Source organism: Oncorhynchus nerka, linkage group LG2 (assembly GCF_034236695.1).
Source record: "Oncorhynchus nerka isolate Pitt River linkage group LG2, Oner_Uvic_2.0, whole genome shotgun sequence".
Classification (NCBI taxonomy): Eukaryota; Metazoa; Chordata; class Actinopteri; order Salmoniformes; family Salmonidae; genus Oncorhynchus; species Oncorhynchus nerka.
The window spans coordinates 84,783,440-84,803,034 of NC_088397.1; the positions used below are offsets into that span (position 1 = coordinate 84,783,440).

Here is a 19,595-nt window from a genome sequence, read left to right on the forward strand (position 1 = left end):
AAGCTTGTGCACTGCGCCACTCGTGGGCAGATATATACACTCAGCCCTCTGTCTCTCCTTCTCCTCCTCCTCGCTCACATTCTCTCTTCTCCTCCATCAGGCAACATCCTGCTCTCGCCTCCATCTCCAGCAACCATGTCCAGCACTGTATCAGGTAAGGCATATGTTACAACCTATCGTTTATAAAAGGGGGGGATATAATCCTTCTGTTGTATGTTTTAGATGGAATATCTAGATGTTATTGGAGATGCGCTGATGGGTATTTTGATATGTATTGCTCAAATAGGTTCTTCATTTTACATGTAAAATAGATCTTCAGAGCATGTTTTGTTTGATCTAATGTCTGGCCACATCAAATTCCACCATTCATGAATGGATGAGATCTAGGTTTCGCATTTGTTTCATTTGAGTGCTTCTAAAGGTCGTATGTTGAAACTGAGTATGTTTCTCTAAAATGACTTTTTGTGGATTATTTCAGGGGATCAGATGGTTTCCATTTGTGATTAGAGATCTCAGGGATTTACCTCCAGTCATACCAAGGGCTGCGTCTCAATTGGTACCTTATTCCTTATGTAATGCACTACCTTTGACTAGGGCCCCAGGGGGAATTGAGGGGCCATTTGTGACACAGCCAAGGTGTGCCTGCTGGTAAACTGCCGGCTTGATGACGCAGATCTGAAGCAGTAAAAAAGGAATCTCACATTGCATCTTGCACGCAGCAGATTATACAGTTCAAATTCTAAGTCCTATACAGTTCATTATATAGGAATCACCAGGGTATAAACCTCTGACAAAACTATGGTACAGTATCGGATACAAAATATTATATTGAATTCATCTGATTTGATATAGTTTGATACTGACCTTTATTTGCTAATCCCTCTTTTGATGGCGTTCATGATCATGACATTTCACTTTTGTGCCTGTGTGTGTGTGGTGGTGGGGGGGTGGGGGGGTGTGTGTGTGTGTGGGGGGGGGGGGCGTTTTAAAGTGTGTTGAATATGATAGTGAATGAATTGTCTTTGAAAGGCCTAATGGTTTAAATTGGCATGTGGGTAATTTGCAGTGATCTCTGACATGATTACCCCATCCAATTAGACATGTACATAGGATGTCAGTTCAGTTGGATGTCAATATACATTTTCAGCCCGAAAAGTTAAATCTAACATTTCTGTTATTATGAATTGTAATTTGCAACCTTATATTTAAAATACAAAAATGTTCCTTAACTATTGATCAAATCAAATCAAATGTATTTATATAGCCCTTCGTACATCAGCTGATATCTCAAAGTGCTGTACAGAAACCCAACCTAAAACCCCAAACAGCAAGCAATGCAGGTGTAGAAGCACGGTGGCTAGGAAAAACTCCATAGAAAGGCCAAAACCTAGGAAGAAACCTAGAGAGGAACCAGGCTATGTGGGTGGCCAGTCCTCTTCTGGCTGTGCCGGGTGGAGATTATAACAGAACATGGCCAAGATGTTCAAATGTTCATAAATGACCAGCATGGTCCAATAATAATAAGGCAGAACATTTGAAACTGGAGCAGCAGCACGGCCAGGTGGACTGGGGACAGCAAGGAGTCATCATGTCAGGTAGTCCTGAGGCATGGTCCTAGGGCTCAGGTCCTCCGAGATAGAGAAAGAAAGAGAGAAAGAGAGAATTAGAGAGAGCACACTTAAATTCACACAGGACACTGAATAGGACAGGAGAAGTACTCCAGATATAACAAACTGACCCTAGCCCCCCGACACATAAACTACTGCAGCATAAATACTGGAGGCTGAGACAGGAGGGGTCAGGAGACACCGTGGCCCCATCTGAGGACACCCCCGGACAGGGCCAAACAGGAAGGATATAACCCCACCCACTTTGCCAAAGCACAGCCCCCACACCACTAGAGGGATATCTTTATTGATGGCCTATTGCAACCCCCATGGGCCACCGCATTAACACGAGGGATATTAACCAGCGCTAACTCAGTGTTCCATGTTCTGTGCAGCTTCTTTAGGTCTTGTCCTTCCATTCATCTGTTCACACAGATTAGTCTTATCTCTGTCTGAACATTGACCTACAGTATAATAGCTCCACGCTTGATTGAGGAAAAAGAGAATTGGCACCTCATTGACAACAGCTATAGGATCTGGAAGCATCATTCCCCATGCATCCGGCTAAAAGTCAGGCAGATTAACAACAATACTAATTTCACCACTTTTTCATCAAAGAATAACAGTTCTCTGCACAGGTATTACGGATGAAGTATATATACAGCACGGGAAAAAGTAGTAAACATCTTATGGCAATGTGGATTATCATCCTTTCTTGTCATTACTGTTGTTACAGTGTCAAAAGAATGTCTCAAGTAACCGTTTACATAACAATATCCTGTCAGTCAATCATGTATTTTGTGGGAGTATGGTGTCATCCTAACCGCTGTGCTCTCAAAGCTTCAGGGTGGTTGTACAAGGCTAGTATACTGTATGTTCACATTAGTGATCTTTTAGCTAAAACCATGGTAAATATACATTTTCAATCATGTTAATAGGACGTTCATAGTATCCGTTTATGAAATTGAAGCGTTTGATCAACATAAATCCCCAAAACCTCAGGGAATCGCTAAAACATTTATTTGCAGAAACCCAGTGAATTATGCATTTGCTCATAGCCTAGCTGATCATTCTAGTGATACTCTTTTTGTGGTTTGAACCTGTTCTCAAACACACAGATTGTTATATGCTACTGATTAAACACACCTCTATCACACAGTAGGGAGTCAAAAGGAAAGACTATAGGAGAAAAGAGATGCATGTGAATTTGTGTCTAATTTATGCCCAGATTGTCGAGCAAGACAAGAGTCCACATTCTGAAAATGAATCACTGAAACATTTCCTTAATCTCCTAAACAGGTCTTGAAATAAGTCAGTTATATTTTCAACCGGAAAATGGGTTGTGATTACATAGAGTGCAGCAACGGCCGGAAGGGACTTTTCGTGGCAGGTTAGGAGAGCAGTTTAGCTAATGCAATTAAAATGGTATGACTGCCTTAATTTCACTGGACCCCAGGAAGAGCAGTTACTGCCTTGGCAGGAACTAATGGAGATCCATAATAAATACAAATACAAACCCTATGTTACATCTGCTCCTGCCATGCCCTCTACTGCTCATCCTGTGTCTCCTTGACCTGCCACCCCTCCCCCAGTACTCTCTCCCTCTCCCCCTCTCTCTGTGTGTGTGTGATTGTGTGGTCGGAGACAGGTGTGCTGGAGTCAGAGCAGATCCCCACCAGTTGCAACCTGTTCCTCTACAAATACTTAGTCCTGCCACTTCCACACTGCCAGATCGTAATCTCTGCTCAGTCAGTTTATGTTTCTAGCCGTTTGTTACTATTTAGATCCTGTTATCCTGTTGTGCCTGTTTTCCTTGCCTGACATGGTTTTCCACTACGCTACAATTCTGCCCACATCTCCTCATCCTGCTACTCTGTCCTGGACCCCCCACTCCACTGCATCCTTGGATTCCTCTCCGGACCTGCTTACCCTGTCCCAACCCCTCCCGCTCCAGCCTCAGCCTCCGCACTTGGTTTCCTGCAACCCACCTGAGCTTCCCCTGGCCTGCACTCCATCTTCCCCCCGTGTTTCAATAAATACCATGGTTACTTCATCCCAGTCTCCTCGTCGGAGTCTGCTCTTGGGTTTCCCTGTTCCACTCCGTGTAACACACTAACCCTTTTCCTAACCTTAACCCCAGTCTCCTAACCTGCTACGTTAATTCTCCTAACCTGCTGCGTACCTTCTCTTAACCTCCTAAAAAGTAAATTCTGGTCAACCTAGTCAGCACCCTGAAAATGACCTGGTATACAAGGCGGCCATTTTGAAGTATTTTGGGGGAATAATGACTTACAGCTCACACAGTAGGTGTCTCGTTAGGCGTTCAGTTTTTTCCAAAGAGGTTTAGTTTTCAAGTCCTCCTTTTTCACATTAGGTACATAACAATATACTGTATGTCATAGATCCATAGGCTTCTCAGCTCATCATTTTGAGAGAGAGAGAGAGACAGGTGTAGTCTGTTTAGTCTCTCTCTCTCTCTTTTTTTTATTTATTTTACCTTTATTTAACTAGGCAAGTCAGTTAAGAACAAATTCTTATTTTCAATGACGGCCTAGGAACAGCGGGTTAACTGCCTGTTCAGGGGCAGAACGACAGATTTGTACCTTGAACTTGCAACCTTCCGGTTACAACAGTCCAACGCTCTAACCACTAGGCTACCCTGCCGCCCCTCACTTTTTGTAATATACAGTGAAGGCTGCAGATGGGCAATCTGCAGTGAAATGACATGTTTTCGGCCTGGGGCTGAGAGGCTGGATATGATTCACCACTATGTCCTCTGCAGCTCAGATCTGTTTTAATAGAGCTCACAGAGGTAACAATATACATCTTAGTTCTGTTTTAATAGAGCTCACAGAGGTAACAATATACAGCTTAGTTCTGTTTTAATAGAGCTCACAGAGGTAACAATATACAGCTTAGTTCTGTTTTAATAGAGCTCACAGAGGTAACAATATACAGCTTAGTTCTGTTTTAATAGAGCTCACAGAGATAACAATATACAGCTTAGTTCTGTTTTAATAGAGCTCACAGAGGTAACAATATACAGCTTAGTTCTGTTTTAATAGAGCTCACAGAGGTAACAATATACAGCTTATATACAATATACAGCTCAGAGGTAATAATATGGCTGTATCAGTCCAAGGCTATTACCTTAGGGATTTGTCTGTCTAGAGAGGGGTCATTTTTCAGCCATAGAGCCATGCTGTTTCACCAGGCCGTTTCATAGATAGCTGACCACAGGGACTGATGTATGAAGATGTCACGCCCTGACCATAGTTTGCTTTGTATGTGTATGTGTTTTGTTTGGTCAGGGTGTGATCTGAGTGGGCATTCTATGTTGTATGTCTAGTTTGTCTGTTTCTGTGTTTGGCCTGATATGGTTCTCAATCAGAGGCAGGTGTTAGTCATTGTCTCTGATTGGGAACCATATTTAGGTAGCCTGTTTTGTCGTTGTGGGTGATGGTCTATGTTAGTTGCTTGTGTCAGCACATTTGGTATATAGCTTCACGGTCGTTGTTCATTTATTGTTTTGTTCAGTTTACTTTGTGTTTTCGTCATCCATTAAAATGATGCATTCACACGACGCTGCGATTTGGTCCGCTTCTTACGACGATCGTGACAGAAGATAAAACCATGATCCATCTCTGTGGAGGTACTGAACATTTGGTCCTGTCAGAAGCTGCCCTCTGGTATTCTAGGGTACAATTCTATTTTTTTTGTGCATACTACCCCCTCTCCACACATATGCACGCACACATGCAAGAACACCCTAACCCTAAAATTAATCCTAGCTCCTAACCCTAGCTCCTGACCTTAAAATGAATCCTAGCTCCTAACCCTAGCTCCTGACCCTAAACCTAACCCTAGCTCCTGACCCTAAAATTAATCCTAGCTCCTAACCCTAGCTTCTAACCCTAAAATTAACCCTAACACACACACACACACACATGCACAAGCAAACACAAACGCATATTTTCCTGAGTGGGTCTAATATTTTCCTGAGTGCATCATACTCAGCCGAGCGTGTCAATAATTGATGATGGTGCCTGTGAGGATGCCCTTTATCCGTGATGTAAGCAAGGAACATAAAACTAGCAATCTGCTCCACTGTTATTACATCACTAGGCCATTAGCTGTAATGCATCTTGCCATCTTGATGTAATACATGTATCACTAGCCACTTCAAACAATGCCACTTTATATAACGTTTACATACCCTACATTACTCATCTCATATGTATATACTGTACTCTATACCATCTACTGCATCTTGCCTATGCTGTTCGGCCATCACTCATTCATATATTTTTATGTCCATATTCTTATTCATTTCTTTACACGTGTGTGTATAAGGTAGTTGTTGTGAAATTGTTAGGTCAGATTACTTGTTAGATATTATTGCATGGTCGGAACTAGAAGTACAAGCATTTCGCTACACTCGCATTAACATCTGTTAACCATGTGTATGTGACAAATAAAATGTGATTGGATTTGTATATCTAAATAGCTTTATGTATGTATTGATGATGATTGAATGTTGTGTCTAGGGTTGATCCTGCCTTGAGTTGAACGATTGTTGTCCAAGGTCCTTTTGGGACAGAATTATACCAATCTATACCAATAATATGTGTATGCAACAAGTGAAATCAAGTTGAATCTGCATTTTACAGATATATATATATATATATATATAGTGCTTAATTCAAGTAGTATTTGGGATTAAATGAACCATTTAATGACAATACTTGACACACTACTGCTATTCTCTGTTTATTATCTATGCATAGTCACTTTAACTCTACCTACATATACATATTACCTCAATGACCTCAACTAACCGGTGGCCCAGCACATTGACTCTGTACCGGCACTCCCTGTATAAAGCCTCCCTATTGTTATTTTTTTCTTGCATTTCACTGTAAGGTGATACCTGTTGTATTCGGCGCATGTGACAAATAACATTTGATTTGACTTGTATGTGGTATGATTTGAATAATGAATGACGAATCAGAATGAAGAAACTGATTTGTCAGTGAAAAGAAGCCCTTGAATAGCCCGATAGCCAGTTGTTATTGTTGGGGCACAGTACTAGAGGTAGACCACAGCCTCAGGGTGTTCTGTCTATGCCTGCTGCTTCAGACATGGCATCCTCTAGCTGATAGAGAGAACCTGTTCCCTGCCTAGCAGCCAGAGATGCCATCTTGGCAGCACACTGTGATTGTAGACATTGTTAGGAGCACTGAACTCACAGACACACAAGCTACCCCTCCACTCTCTCTCTATCTTGCTCTCTCTCGCTCTCCCTCTCTCTCTCTCTCTCACTCACTCGAATGCACACACACACACACACACACACACCCACCCTCTGTCTCTGAGCTGCTGATTTGAGTAGTACTGCTGCAGTGAGTGGAGAGAAAGGGAGGGTTGGGTTGGGTTTGCACTCTGCCTAGCTAAGACTGCGATTTCCAGAGTGCCTTGCTGCCGCCCACGCCCATCAGACATCTACCGCAGTGACAATGCTTTCAACTCGGCACAGCACAAACCCACTGACCCACATACTGTGTCGCCCGGGAAACGGTGCCTGTGTGTGCCATTGTCTGATTACACCCGCCTCTATTCAATTACCTGGGGTGTCTGTGAGAATTTACAAACATGCATTCAATGATAAAAAAGTACATTCATCTAAGTATACGGTTTCTTAAAGCAGGAAGACTGTTCCTTTGGACTCCTGCTAGATAACACCTGCCTGGATTTGATTATAAGGTTCATTGTGTCATCCTAACATTTCTCTATGACTGCTGCCTGACTGTGTCCAACACCTAACAACAACAAAAAAGTCAAACAATGAGGATGCACTCTGCATATTTTCACAACATTATTTTGATATGAGGAAATCTCTGTGGCTTCCCCCTCCCAAGGCAGGCTACATACCAACACAATGACTGGATCTTTGCGGTATTTTGGATTGTTTAGATATGATTCATTTGGATAAAGTGATATTTTGGGGAGAGGAAATGAGTAATACACATGCATAACAATTACCTCTATGAAGGTGATATAAACGCTAGAAGCTGGTTTCATTAGCATAGTGTTTGTTGTACATTCAGATAAGATGTGCTGTTCATACTCTACTGGGGTGATTTATGTTCATACAGCATCATGACTCATGTCAGAGAAAAGCTAACGTTTGTGTCAGTTGTGGGCCTACCAGTATGTCCAGTTCTAACACTGTGTTGTATACACAAAAATAAATGGTTCTAAACAGTACCAGATAGGGGTTCTTTGGCTTACAAATATTGTTTAACCTTTTTTTGGTGCTATATAGAACCCTTTTAAAAAAGCTCTATAAAGAACCATGCTCATAAGGTTCTAAATGGAACCTGTATGGTGCTATATAGAACCCTTTTTAAAAAGCTCTATAAAGAACCATGCTCATAAGGTTCTAAATGGAACCTGTATGGTGCTATATATAACCCTTTTTAAAAAGCTCTATAAAGAACCATGCTCATAAGGTTCTAAATGGAACCTGTATGGTGCTATATAGAACCCTTTTTAAAAAGCTCTATAAAGAACCATGCTCATAAGGTTCTAAATGGAACCTATATGGTGCTATATAGAACCCTTTTTAAAAAGCTCTATAAAGAACCATGCTCATAAGGTTCTAAATGGAACCTGTATGGTGCTATATAGAACCCTTTTTAAAAAGCTCTATAAAGAACCATGCTCATAAGGTTCTAAATGGAACCTGTATGGTGCTATATAGAACCCTTTTTAAAAAGCTCTATAAAGAACCATGCTCATAAGGTTCTAAATGGAACCTGTATGGTGCTATATAGAACCCTTTTTAAAAAGCTCTATAAAGAACCATGCTCATAAGGTTCTAAATGGAACCTGTATGGTGCTATAAAATTTTTTAAACTTTCCTAAGGTTCTATAATGAACCATTAAATAAGATTATATAAAGCACCAAAAAGGGGTTCTACTATGGTTTCAACCCTGATTGGGGCTATATAGAACACTTTTTGGGGTTCTTCATAGAACCTTTATAGAGAATGTTTTTTAAAATCTTTACTTAACTAGGCAAGTCAGTTAAGAACACATTTTTTATTTTCAATCACGGCCTAGGAACAGTGGGTTAACTGCCTTGTTCAGGGGCAGAACGACAGATTCAGCTCAGGGATTCAAACTTGTAACCTTTTGGTTACTAGTCCAACGCTCTAACCACTAGGCTACGCTGCCGCCCCAGGTTATATAACAGACCTTTTTCAATCTGATAGGTTCTTTGTGGATCCTTTTGAAGAATCATACAGTTATTTTTTTTATTCTAGTCAGCCATTTTATATTGTTAAAATTCCATTGGTGTTATTATTGTGTTAATTCACAAGTTGCGTTGTTCTGTGAAGGGAGTAGTACAGTCGTGGCCAAAAGTTTTGAGAATGTGTCTTTAGATATTTTTGTCAGATATGGAATACTGAAGTATAATTACAAGCATTTCATAAGTGTCAGAGGCTTTTATTGACAATTACATGAAGTTGATACAAAGAGTCAATATTTGCAGTGTTGACCCTTCTTTTTCAAGACCTCTGCAATCAGCCCTGACATGCTGTCAATTAACTTCTGGGCCACATCCTGACTGATGGCAGCCCATTCTTGCATAATCAATGCTTGGAGTTTGTCAATCAATCAATCAATATGTGGGTTTTGTTTGTCCACCCGCCTCTTGAAGATTGACCATAAGTTCTCAATGGGATTAAAGGTCTGAGGAGTTTCCTGGCCATGGAACCAAAATATTGATGTTTTGTTCCCCGAGCCACTTAGTTATCACTTTTGCCTTATGGAAAGGTGCTCCATCATGCTGGAAAAGGCATTGTTCATCACCAAACTGTTCCTGGATGGTTGGGAGAAGTTTCTCTCGGAGGATGTGTTGGTACCATTCTTTATTCATGGCTGTGTTCTTAGGCAAAATTGTGAGTGAGCCCACTCCCTTGGCTGAGAAGCAACCCCACACATGAATGGTCTCAGAATGCTTTACTGTTGGCATGACACAGGACTGATGGTAGCGCTCACCTTGTCTTCTCCGGACAAGCTTTTTTCCGGATGCCCCAAACAATCGGAAAGGGGATTCATCAGAGAAAATGACTTTACCCCAGTCCTCAGCAGTCCAATCCCTGTACCTTTTGCAGAATATCAGTCTGTCCCTGATGTTTTTCCTGGAGAGAAGTGGCTTCTTTCCTTTCCTTCTTGACACCAGGCCATCCTCCAAAAGTCTTCGCCTCACTGTCCGTGCAGATGCACTCACACCTGCCTGCTGCCATTCCTGAGCAAGCTCTGTACTGCTGGTGCCCCGATCCCACAGCTTAATCAACTTTAGGAGACAGTCCTGGCGCTTGCTGGACTTTCTTGGGCACTTCTCGCCTTCTTCACAACAATTGAACCACTCTCCTTGAAGTTCTTGATGATCTGATAAATGGTTGATTTAGGTGCAATCTTACTGGCAGCAATATCCTTGCCTGTGAAGCTCTTTTTGTGCAAAGCAATGATGACGGCTCGTGTTTCCTTGCAGGTAACCATGCTTGACAGAGGAATAACAATGATTCCAAGCACCAAACTCTTTTTGAAGCTTCCAGTCTGTTATTCGAACTCAATCAGCATGACAGAGTGATCTCCAGCCTTATCCTCGTCAACACTCACACCTGTGTTAATGAGAGAATCACTGATATGATGTCAGCTGGTCCTTTTGTGGCAGGGCTGAAATGCAGTGGAATTTTTTTGGGGGGATTCAGTTAATTTTCATGGCAAAGAGGGACTTTGCAATTAATTGCAATTCATCTGATCACTCTTCATAACATTCTGGAGTATATGCAAATTGTCATCATACAAACTGAGGCTTCAGACTTTGTGAAAATTAATATTTGTGTCATTCTCAAAACTTTTGGCCACGACTGTACACAGCGTTGTACGAGATTTTCAGTTTCTTGGCAATTTCTCGCATGGAATAGCCTTCATTTTTCAGAACAAGAATAGACTGACGAGTTTCAGTTCCTTGTTTCTGGCCATTATGAGCCTGTAATCGAACCCACAAATGCTGATGCTCCAGATACTCAACTAGTCTAAAGAAGGCCAGTTGTATTGCCTCTTTAATCAGAACAACAGTTTTCAGCTGTTTAAACATAATTGCAAAAGGGTTTTCTAACGATCAATTAGCCTTTTAAAATTATAAACCTGGATTAGCTAACACAACGTGCCATTGGAACACAGGAGTGATGGTTGCTGATAATGGGCCTCTGTACGCCTATGTAGATATTCCATAAAAAATCTGCTATTTCCAGCTACAATAGTCATTTACAACATTAACAATGTCTACACTGTATTTCTAATCAATTTGATGTTATTTTAATGGACAAAAAAATGACTTTTCTTCTAAAAAACAAAACAATTATTTTCCTCTAACTCCACCACACCTAATGGACAACAGCACTTAGGCTTCTACTTCCAGCTTATACATACTACTGTATATGCATTCTGTGGACACAGTATATTTTACAATAGTTATCTTATGTTTGTTTTTAGTCCCATCCTTCAGCTACCATACAAAACTTTAGTGAACTGTAAAGAACCGTTGAAGAGCTCAAAGGGTTCTTGAGTCCTTATGGTTCCACATAGAACCATCACCCTTCCCAGAACCATTGAGGAACCCTAATATTTTTGTGTGTGGCATATTGAACATTTAGACACTCCTCTAACCTTATTTTGTTGTGCTGGTCAGTAATAGATCAGTGAAGATCTCTTATGATTTCATACAGATACGGGTGTCATTTCTATGAAGTAACTTAAACCCCTGTTGAAAGAGCTTGTGATACTAATAGTCGCTGCTACAAAGTCAAATGAACTTGATGAACCTAGCCAAGTTCAGTTGTGATGAGGCTATCCTTGCTAACATGGTAAGCCTGGCACATGCGTTGCGTGAGGGCCCTGCTGCTCATCTACACTATATAAATATTACATGAGCCAAAGCACAGTGAGTCGAGAGGGAGGAGGAGGTTTGCGGCATACAAGTATTACTTTAAAGTCATTCAACTTGTAGCCTGTGTGCCAGTTTGTTTCTGCCTCAGTCAACTCCTTCATCGCTGCCCAAACATGATTTGGCATGAAAATGACAAGGGAGTTGACTAAAGCCTGAACAACTTACTTTATGTTCATTGTTGAGTTGGTTGGAAGTATTTTTTCAGCATGAACCAGTTCTATTGTCACTTACTTTCGACGACAATGGAGCAGAACCAACCGCTGACTCCAAATGTCAACATGGTTAGCGTCATTCCCAAACCTGAGTCAATATGTTTACTTGAACATCAAGATGTATATTTATATTTATTGTGGACCCCCATTAGATGTTGCCACGGCATCAGCTACCCTTCCTCCGGTCCAGCAACATTAAGGCAGTTTTATACCATTTGAAAAACATTACATTCACAGATTTCACAACACACTGTGTGCCCTCCGGCCCCTACTCCACGACTACCACATACTGTATCTGCAGTACTAAATCCATGTGTATGTGTGTGTATAGTGTGTATGTTATTGTGTGTGTGTGTGTGTCTGTGTCTGTGTGTGTCTGTGTGTGTGTGTGTGTGTGTGTGTGTGTGTGTGTGTGTGTGTGTGTGTGTGTGTGTGTGTGCAAGAGGTGTCAAGAGGTGAAACAAAATATAATTATCTGCGGTTGTGAATAAACACTTGTTATAATTATATATTATTTACACGAGGCACAGGGTTCAGTGGAGATGCTACTGGCAGCTCGGGCTGTTTTTGTGGCAGTGCTCCTAGTAACTTGTCTGCACGGCCTCCTTAGTAAGTTGACTGAACGGCCTCCTTAGTAAGTTGACTGAACGGCCTCCTTAGTAACTTGTCTGCACGGCCTCCTTAGTAACTTGTCTGCACGGCCTCCTTAGTAACTTGTCTGCACGGCCTCCCTAGTAATTTGGCTGAACATTTTTTCTGGCAAGCGTCATCCATATCCATTTAGAGTGGAGGGAACCTAACCCACCTGCACGCACACGCGCACGCGCACACGCACACGCACACACACACACACACACACACACACACACACACACACACACACACACACACACACACACAGTCCCAGTGGGGCGAGTTAAGACCAGAGATAAAAGTATATGTATGAATAATTGAGAATACTTCACGTTACTGGAAGTCGGGTAAAAAAAAAACATTTTTTTTTAAATTTATGAAATACCTCCTGGCATATACAGCAAGTATTCAGACCCATTTACTTTTTCCACATTTTGTTACGTTAAAGCCTTATTCTAAACTTTATTTAAAAACAATTCCTCATCAATCTACACACAATACCCCAAAATAACAGAGCAAAAACAGGTTTTTATTTATGACAAATAACAAAAGGAAATATCACATTTACATAAGTATTCAGGCCCTTTACTTGGTTGAAGCACCTTTGGCAGCGATTACAGCCTCAAGTCTTTTTGAGTATGACGCTGCAAGCTTGGCACAACTGTATTTGAGGAGTTTCTCCCATTCTCCCACTCGATCCTGATTAGTCTCCCAGTCGATCCTGATTAGTCTCCCAGTCGATCCTGATTAGTCTCCCAATCCCTGCCGCTGAAAAACATCACCACAGCATGATGCTGCCACCACCATGCTTCACAGTAGGGATGGTGCCAGGTTTTCTCCAGACGTGATGCTTGGCATTCAGGCCAAAGAGTTCAATCTTGTTTCTCCTTCTGGAAGGTTCTACCATCTCCACAGAGGGACTCTGGAGCTCTGTCAGAGTGACCATTGTTTTCTTGATCACCTCCCTGACCAAGGCCCTTCACCCCGATTGCTTAGTTTGGCCCGGCGGCCAGCTCAAGGCAAAGTCTTGATGGTTCCAAACTTCTTCCATTTAAGAATGATGGAGGCCACTGTGTTTTAAGGACCTTCAATGCTGCAGACATTTTTTTGTACCCTTCCCCAGGTCTGTGCTTCGATACAATCCTGTGATGGAGCTCTACGGACAATTCCTTCAACCTCATGGCTTGGTTTTTGCTCTGACATGCTGTGGGACCTTATGTAGGCAGGTGCCTTTCCAAATCATGTCAAATAAATTTAATTTACCACAGGTGGACTCCAAGTTCTAGAAACATCTCAAGGATGATCAATGGAAACAGGATGCACCTGAGCTCAATTTCGAGTCTCATAGCAAAGGGTCTGAATACTTATGTAAATAATGTGGGTTTTTGGGGTTTTGCTTTGTCATTATGGAGTATTGTGTGCAGATTGATGAGGGGGAAAAAAAATGTAATACATTTTTGAATAAGGCGTAACCAAATGTGGAAAAAATCAAGGGATCTGAATATTTTACGAATGCACTGTACAGTACAGCCTTGATTCACCATTTTACCATTAGACTGTTCACGCATACATTATCTAGTCATATGACGATATCAGCCAGTTTAGCAAATGCTAAATTACTGTGGCATTCACAATAAATGACATATGCCATTTTAAATGTAAGGATAACCGTGGATGTGTTTTCTCGTCTCCCTGTTTTTCAGCCTACTCCGACAAGATCAAAGAGATGTCCATGCTGTCTCTGATCTGCTCCTGCTTCTACTCACAACCACACCCCAACAGCCTCTACCAATATGGAGGTTAGTAGTGAAGAGCTCTGTGTTTGTCCGTGTCCCATAGAGATTATATAAATGCTGTATATGATCTCTCCACTTGTCTGTCTGTCTGTCTGTCTGTCTCTCTGTCTCCCCTTCTATGTCTGCCTGTCTGTCTCCCTCACCTTCTCTGTCTGTCTGCCCTTCTATGTCTGCCCGCCCGCCCGCCCGTCCATCCATGCCGCTCTCTCTCTGTCTCTCTCTCTGTCTCTCTTCAAGCTGCTGTGTGTTAGTACCATAGCATGGTGTACAAACAGGCCAGTAATTCTGAGTCCTGGCCGCCACAGCCTTACTGCCCTAATACCTGCTGTTCTCCACAGACATGGAGGTGAAGTCCCTGAACAAGCGGGCATCCGGCCAGGCCTTCGAGATCATCCTGAAGGCCCCCGCTGACCTCTCTCCGGACAGGCCCCAGCCCCTGCTTTCTGCTCCCAAGAAGGACCTCTCCCCGGACGAGCTCCAGAAGAGGCTGGAAGCTGCGGAGGAGAGGAGGAAGGTAAATGGAGAGCATGACAGAGAATGGGTCAGCATCTCTTCTCACCCTTCGATTCTTCTCACTCTTCACAATCTCTCATCATCTATCCGGTTTCCTCTCGCCCTTCTCTCTTTCTCCCTCTTCGCTATCATTGTCTCCTTCTCTCCCTCACCATCTCTCTCCCTCGTCTCTCTCTGCAGTCTCAGGAGGCCCTGGTGCTGAAGCAGCTAGCTGAGAAGCGGGAGCACGAGCGACAGGTGCTCCACAAGGCTGTGGAGGAGAACAACAACTTCAGCAAGATGGCCGAAGAGAAGCTTAACTACAAGATGGAGGTCAACAAAGAGAACCGCGAGGCCCAGCTGAATGCGCTGAAGCAGCGGCTCCGGGAGAAGGTAAGACACCCACTGACTGTCAATCAAAGCTATGGCCTAACTTAGAAAAAGTGTTTTGTGGGTAGAGAGTAGAGTATCCAAAACAGGATTGGAGGTGATCTTTTGTTTAGGGGTCTTACTGTAATGAAAAAACAAGGAGGACTAAGGCCGTAGTCATGGGCATTGTGAATACTTACTGGAGGAGTGTGATGACCTAGCCGCCTTTCTGGCAACAGGAGGATATGCATTAGTATGAAATTATTAGCCTGAACGCCAGTCTGTAAATGGATGACCAGTCTGTAACTTAAATTGGCAAGGAAACAATTTAGCATTGCTGAATGCAGAAACAATCAGATCCCTCCATTCTTCACTTTTGTTTGATGGCAGTTGATGTTGAAACTCTAACCAGTGTTAATAGAAGAATAAAGGAAAGAAGGGCGCTAAGGAGTATTTCTCTCCACTCATACAGGAGTAATAAAGGCCTAGTTCACTAATTTTGTGGATTTTTTAAATATATATTTTTTTACTGCAGTACCCTCAACACCCCTACTTCCTGCGACTAAATTTCTGTTTAAAATATGGAAATAAAAAGAGAATAGAGAACAATGGTGGTGACTATGTAAATGACCTTCTATTGCAGTATTTTATAGCACATCTTCTCTAATTTTCACTTTGTTTCATCACAGGAAATCCATGCCGCTGAGGTCCGTAGAAACAAAGAGCTCCAAGCTGACCTCTGTGGTTGAAAACATTTTCTACAGTTTTGTCAAGAGATTCTCATCTGATGGGTTTTGGTTGGAGGAAATGCTACTTTTTAAAATCTCAATGTCTCAAAGGCTCTTGCATTGTTCAGTATACACTGGTTTCACAAGATAATAATTTACACAGATTGTTTCTCATCTCTGTGTGTATTTTTGTTGAAAATGACAAACATTTTGAAATGCGATTCACAGTAGGTTAAAGGTTAGATTTACTAAAACTTTGTACCTGTGTTAAGACTGCACCTGTGAGTTCATACAAAGGAACAACATGAAAACAATTGAAAAGTTATTTCTCTGACCTTTTTCTTATTTATTTTTTTAACCTTTTGTTTAAAATAATTATGTTTGGTTCTGTCCAGAAAAATGACCAGTTAATTTTTGCACTAGTGTAAATGCTTGGAAAATCTGTCTCTGTGTCAGACCTAAAAAGCTACTGTAAAAGTGTGGCGTATGTAAAAGTGTGAAATATTTGATTGTTTTGGTGCATGGGGCAGGCGAGAAGAGCTGGTGTGTGTGTACATCTTTACTGTTTGTTTCTGTGTTGGGGATGTTAGGGATTTTGTACAGATGCTAGTTTTATGCGTGTTCATGCACACCTTTTCAGAAGGGTGTGTGTGCGCCTACGTCAGAGAGAAAGGCTGTGAGTCGATTCAAAACATAGTAGTTCAATAGGTAATGTTCAATTCTCATAGGAAGTCAATGTCTGCACTGCATCTGTACTGTGAGTGAATTTGTTCCACATATTTCCAAACTGTCATTATCTTGAAAAATGAGCTTGAGGTCATAACACAATCCCTAATTCTATTGCATAAGGTACTTTATGACATGGGAGCAGAGCCACGCTAAATGGACTCAAGAGTTGCCCCTGTGCTAGAGGCTTGCTCAGACCTCGTGAAACGGGATAATATACCATATTCAGCACAATCTACAGGCAAACACACTAACCTGGCCATTCATCATGTATAGTGACACCCATTGTCAGTTTGTGCAGCTGTCTTCAATCAAACTTGTAGTTAAATTAATCAATTGAGTGAATAAAATGGAGCATAGTCACATTTAGGCCTCAGTTCAATAAAGTTCAGTATTCACGTTGCTGTAGGTCAGGAAATGAATTAGGTTACGACACATATGTTTAATTTGCTTGAAGAGTGGCTTTCGTTCTCGCTTCAGTTTCATTTCCGAGCTACTGAAATCTCCCACACAGTCTGTTTATTTCTGACAGTCACTCACTTGTGACTGTTGAGTAAGTGCCACTGTAGGGGACTACATTGAGTAAAAATATGACTCCACCACAGAATGCCGTAGTTAGTTTGCAGTGAGTTAAGAGTCAATGTGACAGAACTAGTTTTATGCAAATCATATGCAAATAAGAAGGTTTATGATGTGAAGTTTGGCATGCGATGTAGAGGTATCAAATGCTGACATAGCCTGAATGTATTACCAGACACACTTGCCCTTCTAGCAGCATATAGGCAGGCCTAGGTTACTCGTGCCAGGTTTCCCTATACAGTATTATACAGGGATAATGCTGGGATAATGCTGCTAAGCTTCAGTGGGGTTGCGCTAGGACACACAGTGGGGTTATGCTAGGACACAATGCCGTTATGCTGGTGCTTGACTTGGTTGGTTGTCGCCTTGCCTTAAGTAACCTTGACATCGTGCCAACTACTGTTTTAATTATCTTTGTCTAAGATGGGTCCACCAGTCCATTATGCTTACATACACACAGTCTCTGCACATACGACTCTATGTGAATAACTCAACAATAGCTCACCTTTGATACAAGGTCAGCCATTGTGGCTTGCATATAAAGTCTGATAAACTATAATAAAGTTGGTGATACCTTATTTTTTAAATTTACATTTGTGACATTTAATAATTTACATATGTATTGTTTACAATGGTAGTAAAATATGTCACATGAGATCTGATATCATAGCTTTCACACGTCTTTGAAAAATCTAGCCTGGTAAAAAATGATGCTTCAGAATGAATTTCACTGGATCAATAAACCCTTCATGGCACGTTCAAACATGTTTGATTATCTGGTTCATCCGAAGAGCAGGGGACTGGTGCCAAATCACCCACAGGTAACGAAATGGATGATGAATCATCATGTGATAGTTATCTGCTATTTCTCGGACTATTAATCAACGTTTGCATGATTTGTCTGTCATAACGTTTGACCAGTAAAATGTGTTATGTTATAACGGATATAATCGAGGGTCTATAGCAGAGATTATGGAAGAATTCTCTAGTCTTATTCGTATTATTTATCAACTGTATGTTTACACTAGAGTCATTCTGCACAGTATCATATGATGATGCCCTCATGCTGACGCCCAGAATGACAGAAACGAAACTTAACTGTGCATACAATACTAGTGATGGGCATTCCGAGTCTTTTCGGTGTAGGCCAAACGGTTCTTCGTTGAAAATGCTTAAGAATCGACCTACAACCACAAAAAAATAGCTAAATTGCATTCAAATAAACGTTTACCTGGCCAAATTAGATGGCTTGCAAAAAAATCTGGACTAGATTGACGCATTCTCCCCCCTATGGGTTGTTTCTGCCCTGAATATTCACCCTCCTTAGATAATTATTTTGTAACTTCTCTGCAGGAAAAAAGTTATTTTGTGCTCAAAAAGCAGTAGCAGGAGGGGAAAGCAGTACTAGCAGTATGCAAATCAGGGAGCCAAATGATCGGCTCTTTCACCGATGCGATTTGGTTGCCGACGTTCACCAAAAAGAGCCGTTCAAAAAGAGCCGTTCGTTCGCGAACAACCCATTACTAAATTATATTCCAGCGATGGGAGGGATTTATTGTCCCCATATCCACTATAACAGATACAACGGAAGAAACTGGAGTTTCAATTTAATGTGAAATGTCTGACTGTTAAAACTCCTGAAACTATTGAGGTGAGTTCAGCATTTTAAAATGAGTTAATTAACCATGTGTGGGTTATAAGCGAACGTTCTGTAAATAATTGTAAATGTGACGTACCTGCGACTTCCTTCTAGATCAAACCAGGAATTACTTGATGTTGCATTTTTTTTATTTATGAAAACAAATTATCTAATTGTTTCCTGGTGAAAGGTATGCAAGGTAAAGCGGTCTATAAGATCCGTCCAAAACGTGTACGCACAAATATTGGACCATATGTGTCTTTCATACTTTTCGCATTCTTAGCTCGGCTCTAACAATTTCTGTAAACTGTAAACACATTCAAATGAATAGAGGACGGGTACGGAGCCGCGTTGGTTGGGAATTTGAGCTGTGCGTCCATCGTGGACCGTGGTCAATAGATCCATATAGCAAGTTGGGGGCGATGAAACAACAGAAGCACATTAATTTTCAATGAATGAAGCGAAGTGCGCGGGAGGACCGTTGGGCGATGCTAGAATGGCCAGAGAGGAAGAGGAAGAGAGAGGCCCAGCTCGGCAGAAAATCTGTCTCCCTCTAGCAGGTGGCGTTTTTTCGCCCACCAAGCAAGTAGTTTGGTCAACAAAAACATGTATGGCTTATTTGCTACACGAGGCTTATTTGATGGAATAGACGTTTTGTAAGAATGTACTGATATAAATAGGACACGTGACATCCCGGTCACTGAGAGAAAAAAAAACTTCATATCAGAGTTGTCTCAATATGGCTTTGCATATTCATGACATGAGGCTAGTAGCTTAGCATATATTTCCA

At 41.6% G+C, this 19,595-nt stretch overlaps 2 protein-coding genes and 1 long non-coding RNA gene across 4 annotated transcripts in view; 2 read left to right on the forward strand and 1 right to left on the reverse strand.

The window, feature by feature from the left end:
• On the forward strand, nt 1-17,929 carry LOC115143962 (stathmin-3-like). Its single transcript, XM_029684470.2, has 5 exons — nt 1-154; nt 14,180-14,275; nt 14,611-14,786; nt 14,966-15,157; nt 15,823-17,929. The coding sequence occupies exons 1-5, from the start codon at nt 136-138 to the stop codon at nt 15,880-15,882; spliced, it is 543 nt and encodes a 180-aa protein (XP_029540330.1). The 5' UTR covers nt 1-135; the 3' UTR covers nt 15,883-17,929.
• LOC115143968 (uncharacterized) lies at nt 1,237-19,428 on the reverse strand. 2 transcript variants are annotated; one of them, XR_003865756.2, is made up of 4 exons: nt 18,903-19,428; nt 14,938-15,035; nt 14,595-14,766; nt 1,237-1,628 (listed from the first exon to the last, which is right to left on the reverse strand). It is a non-coding gene; the product is annotated as an uncharacterized LOC115143968 (long non-coding RNA). The 2 variants fall into 2 exon arrangements; XR_010459724.1 differs by lacking the exon at nt 14,938-15,035 and having other exon boundaries at nt 18,903-19,423.
• Nucleotides 18,701-19,595, forward strand: part of LOC115143955 (3'-5' exoribonuclease HELZ2-like) — a 53,364-nt gene continuing 52,469 nt past the window's right edge. Inside the window, exon 1 of the mRNA XM_029684459.2 lies at nt 18,701-18,817. The gene's annotated coding sequence lies outside the window, so the exon portion shown is untranslated. The remainder of the gene's footprint in view (nt 18,818-19,595) is intronic.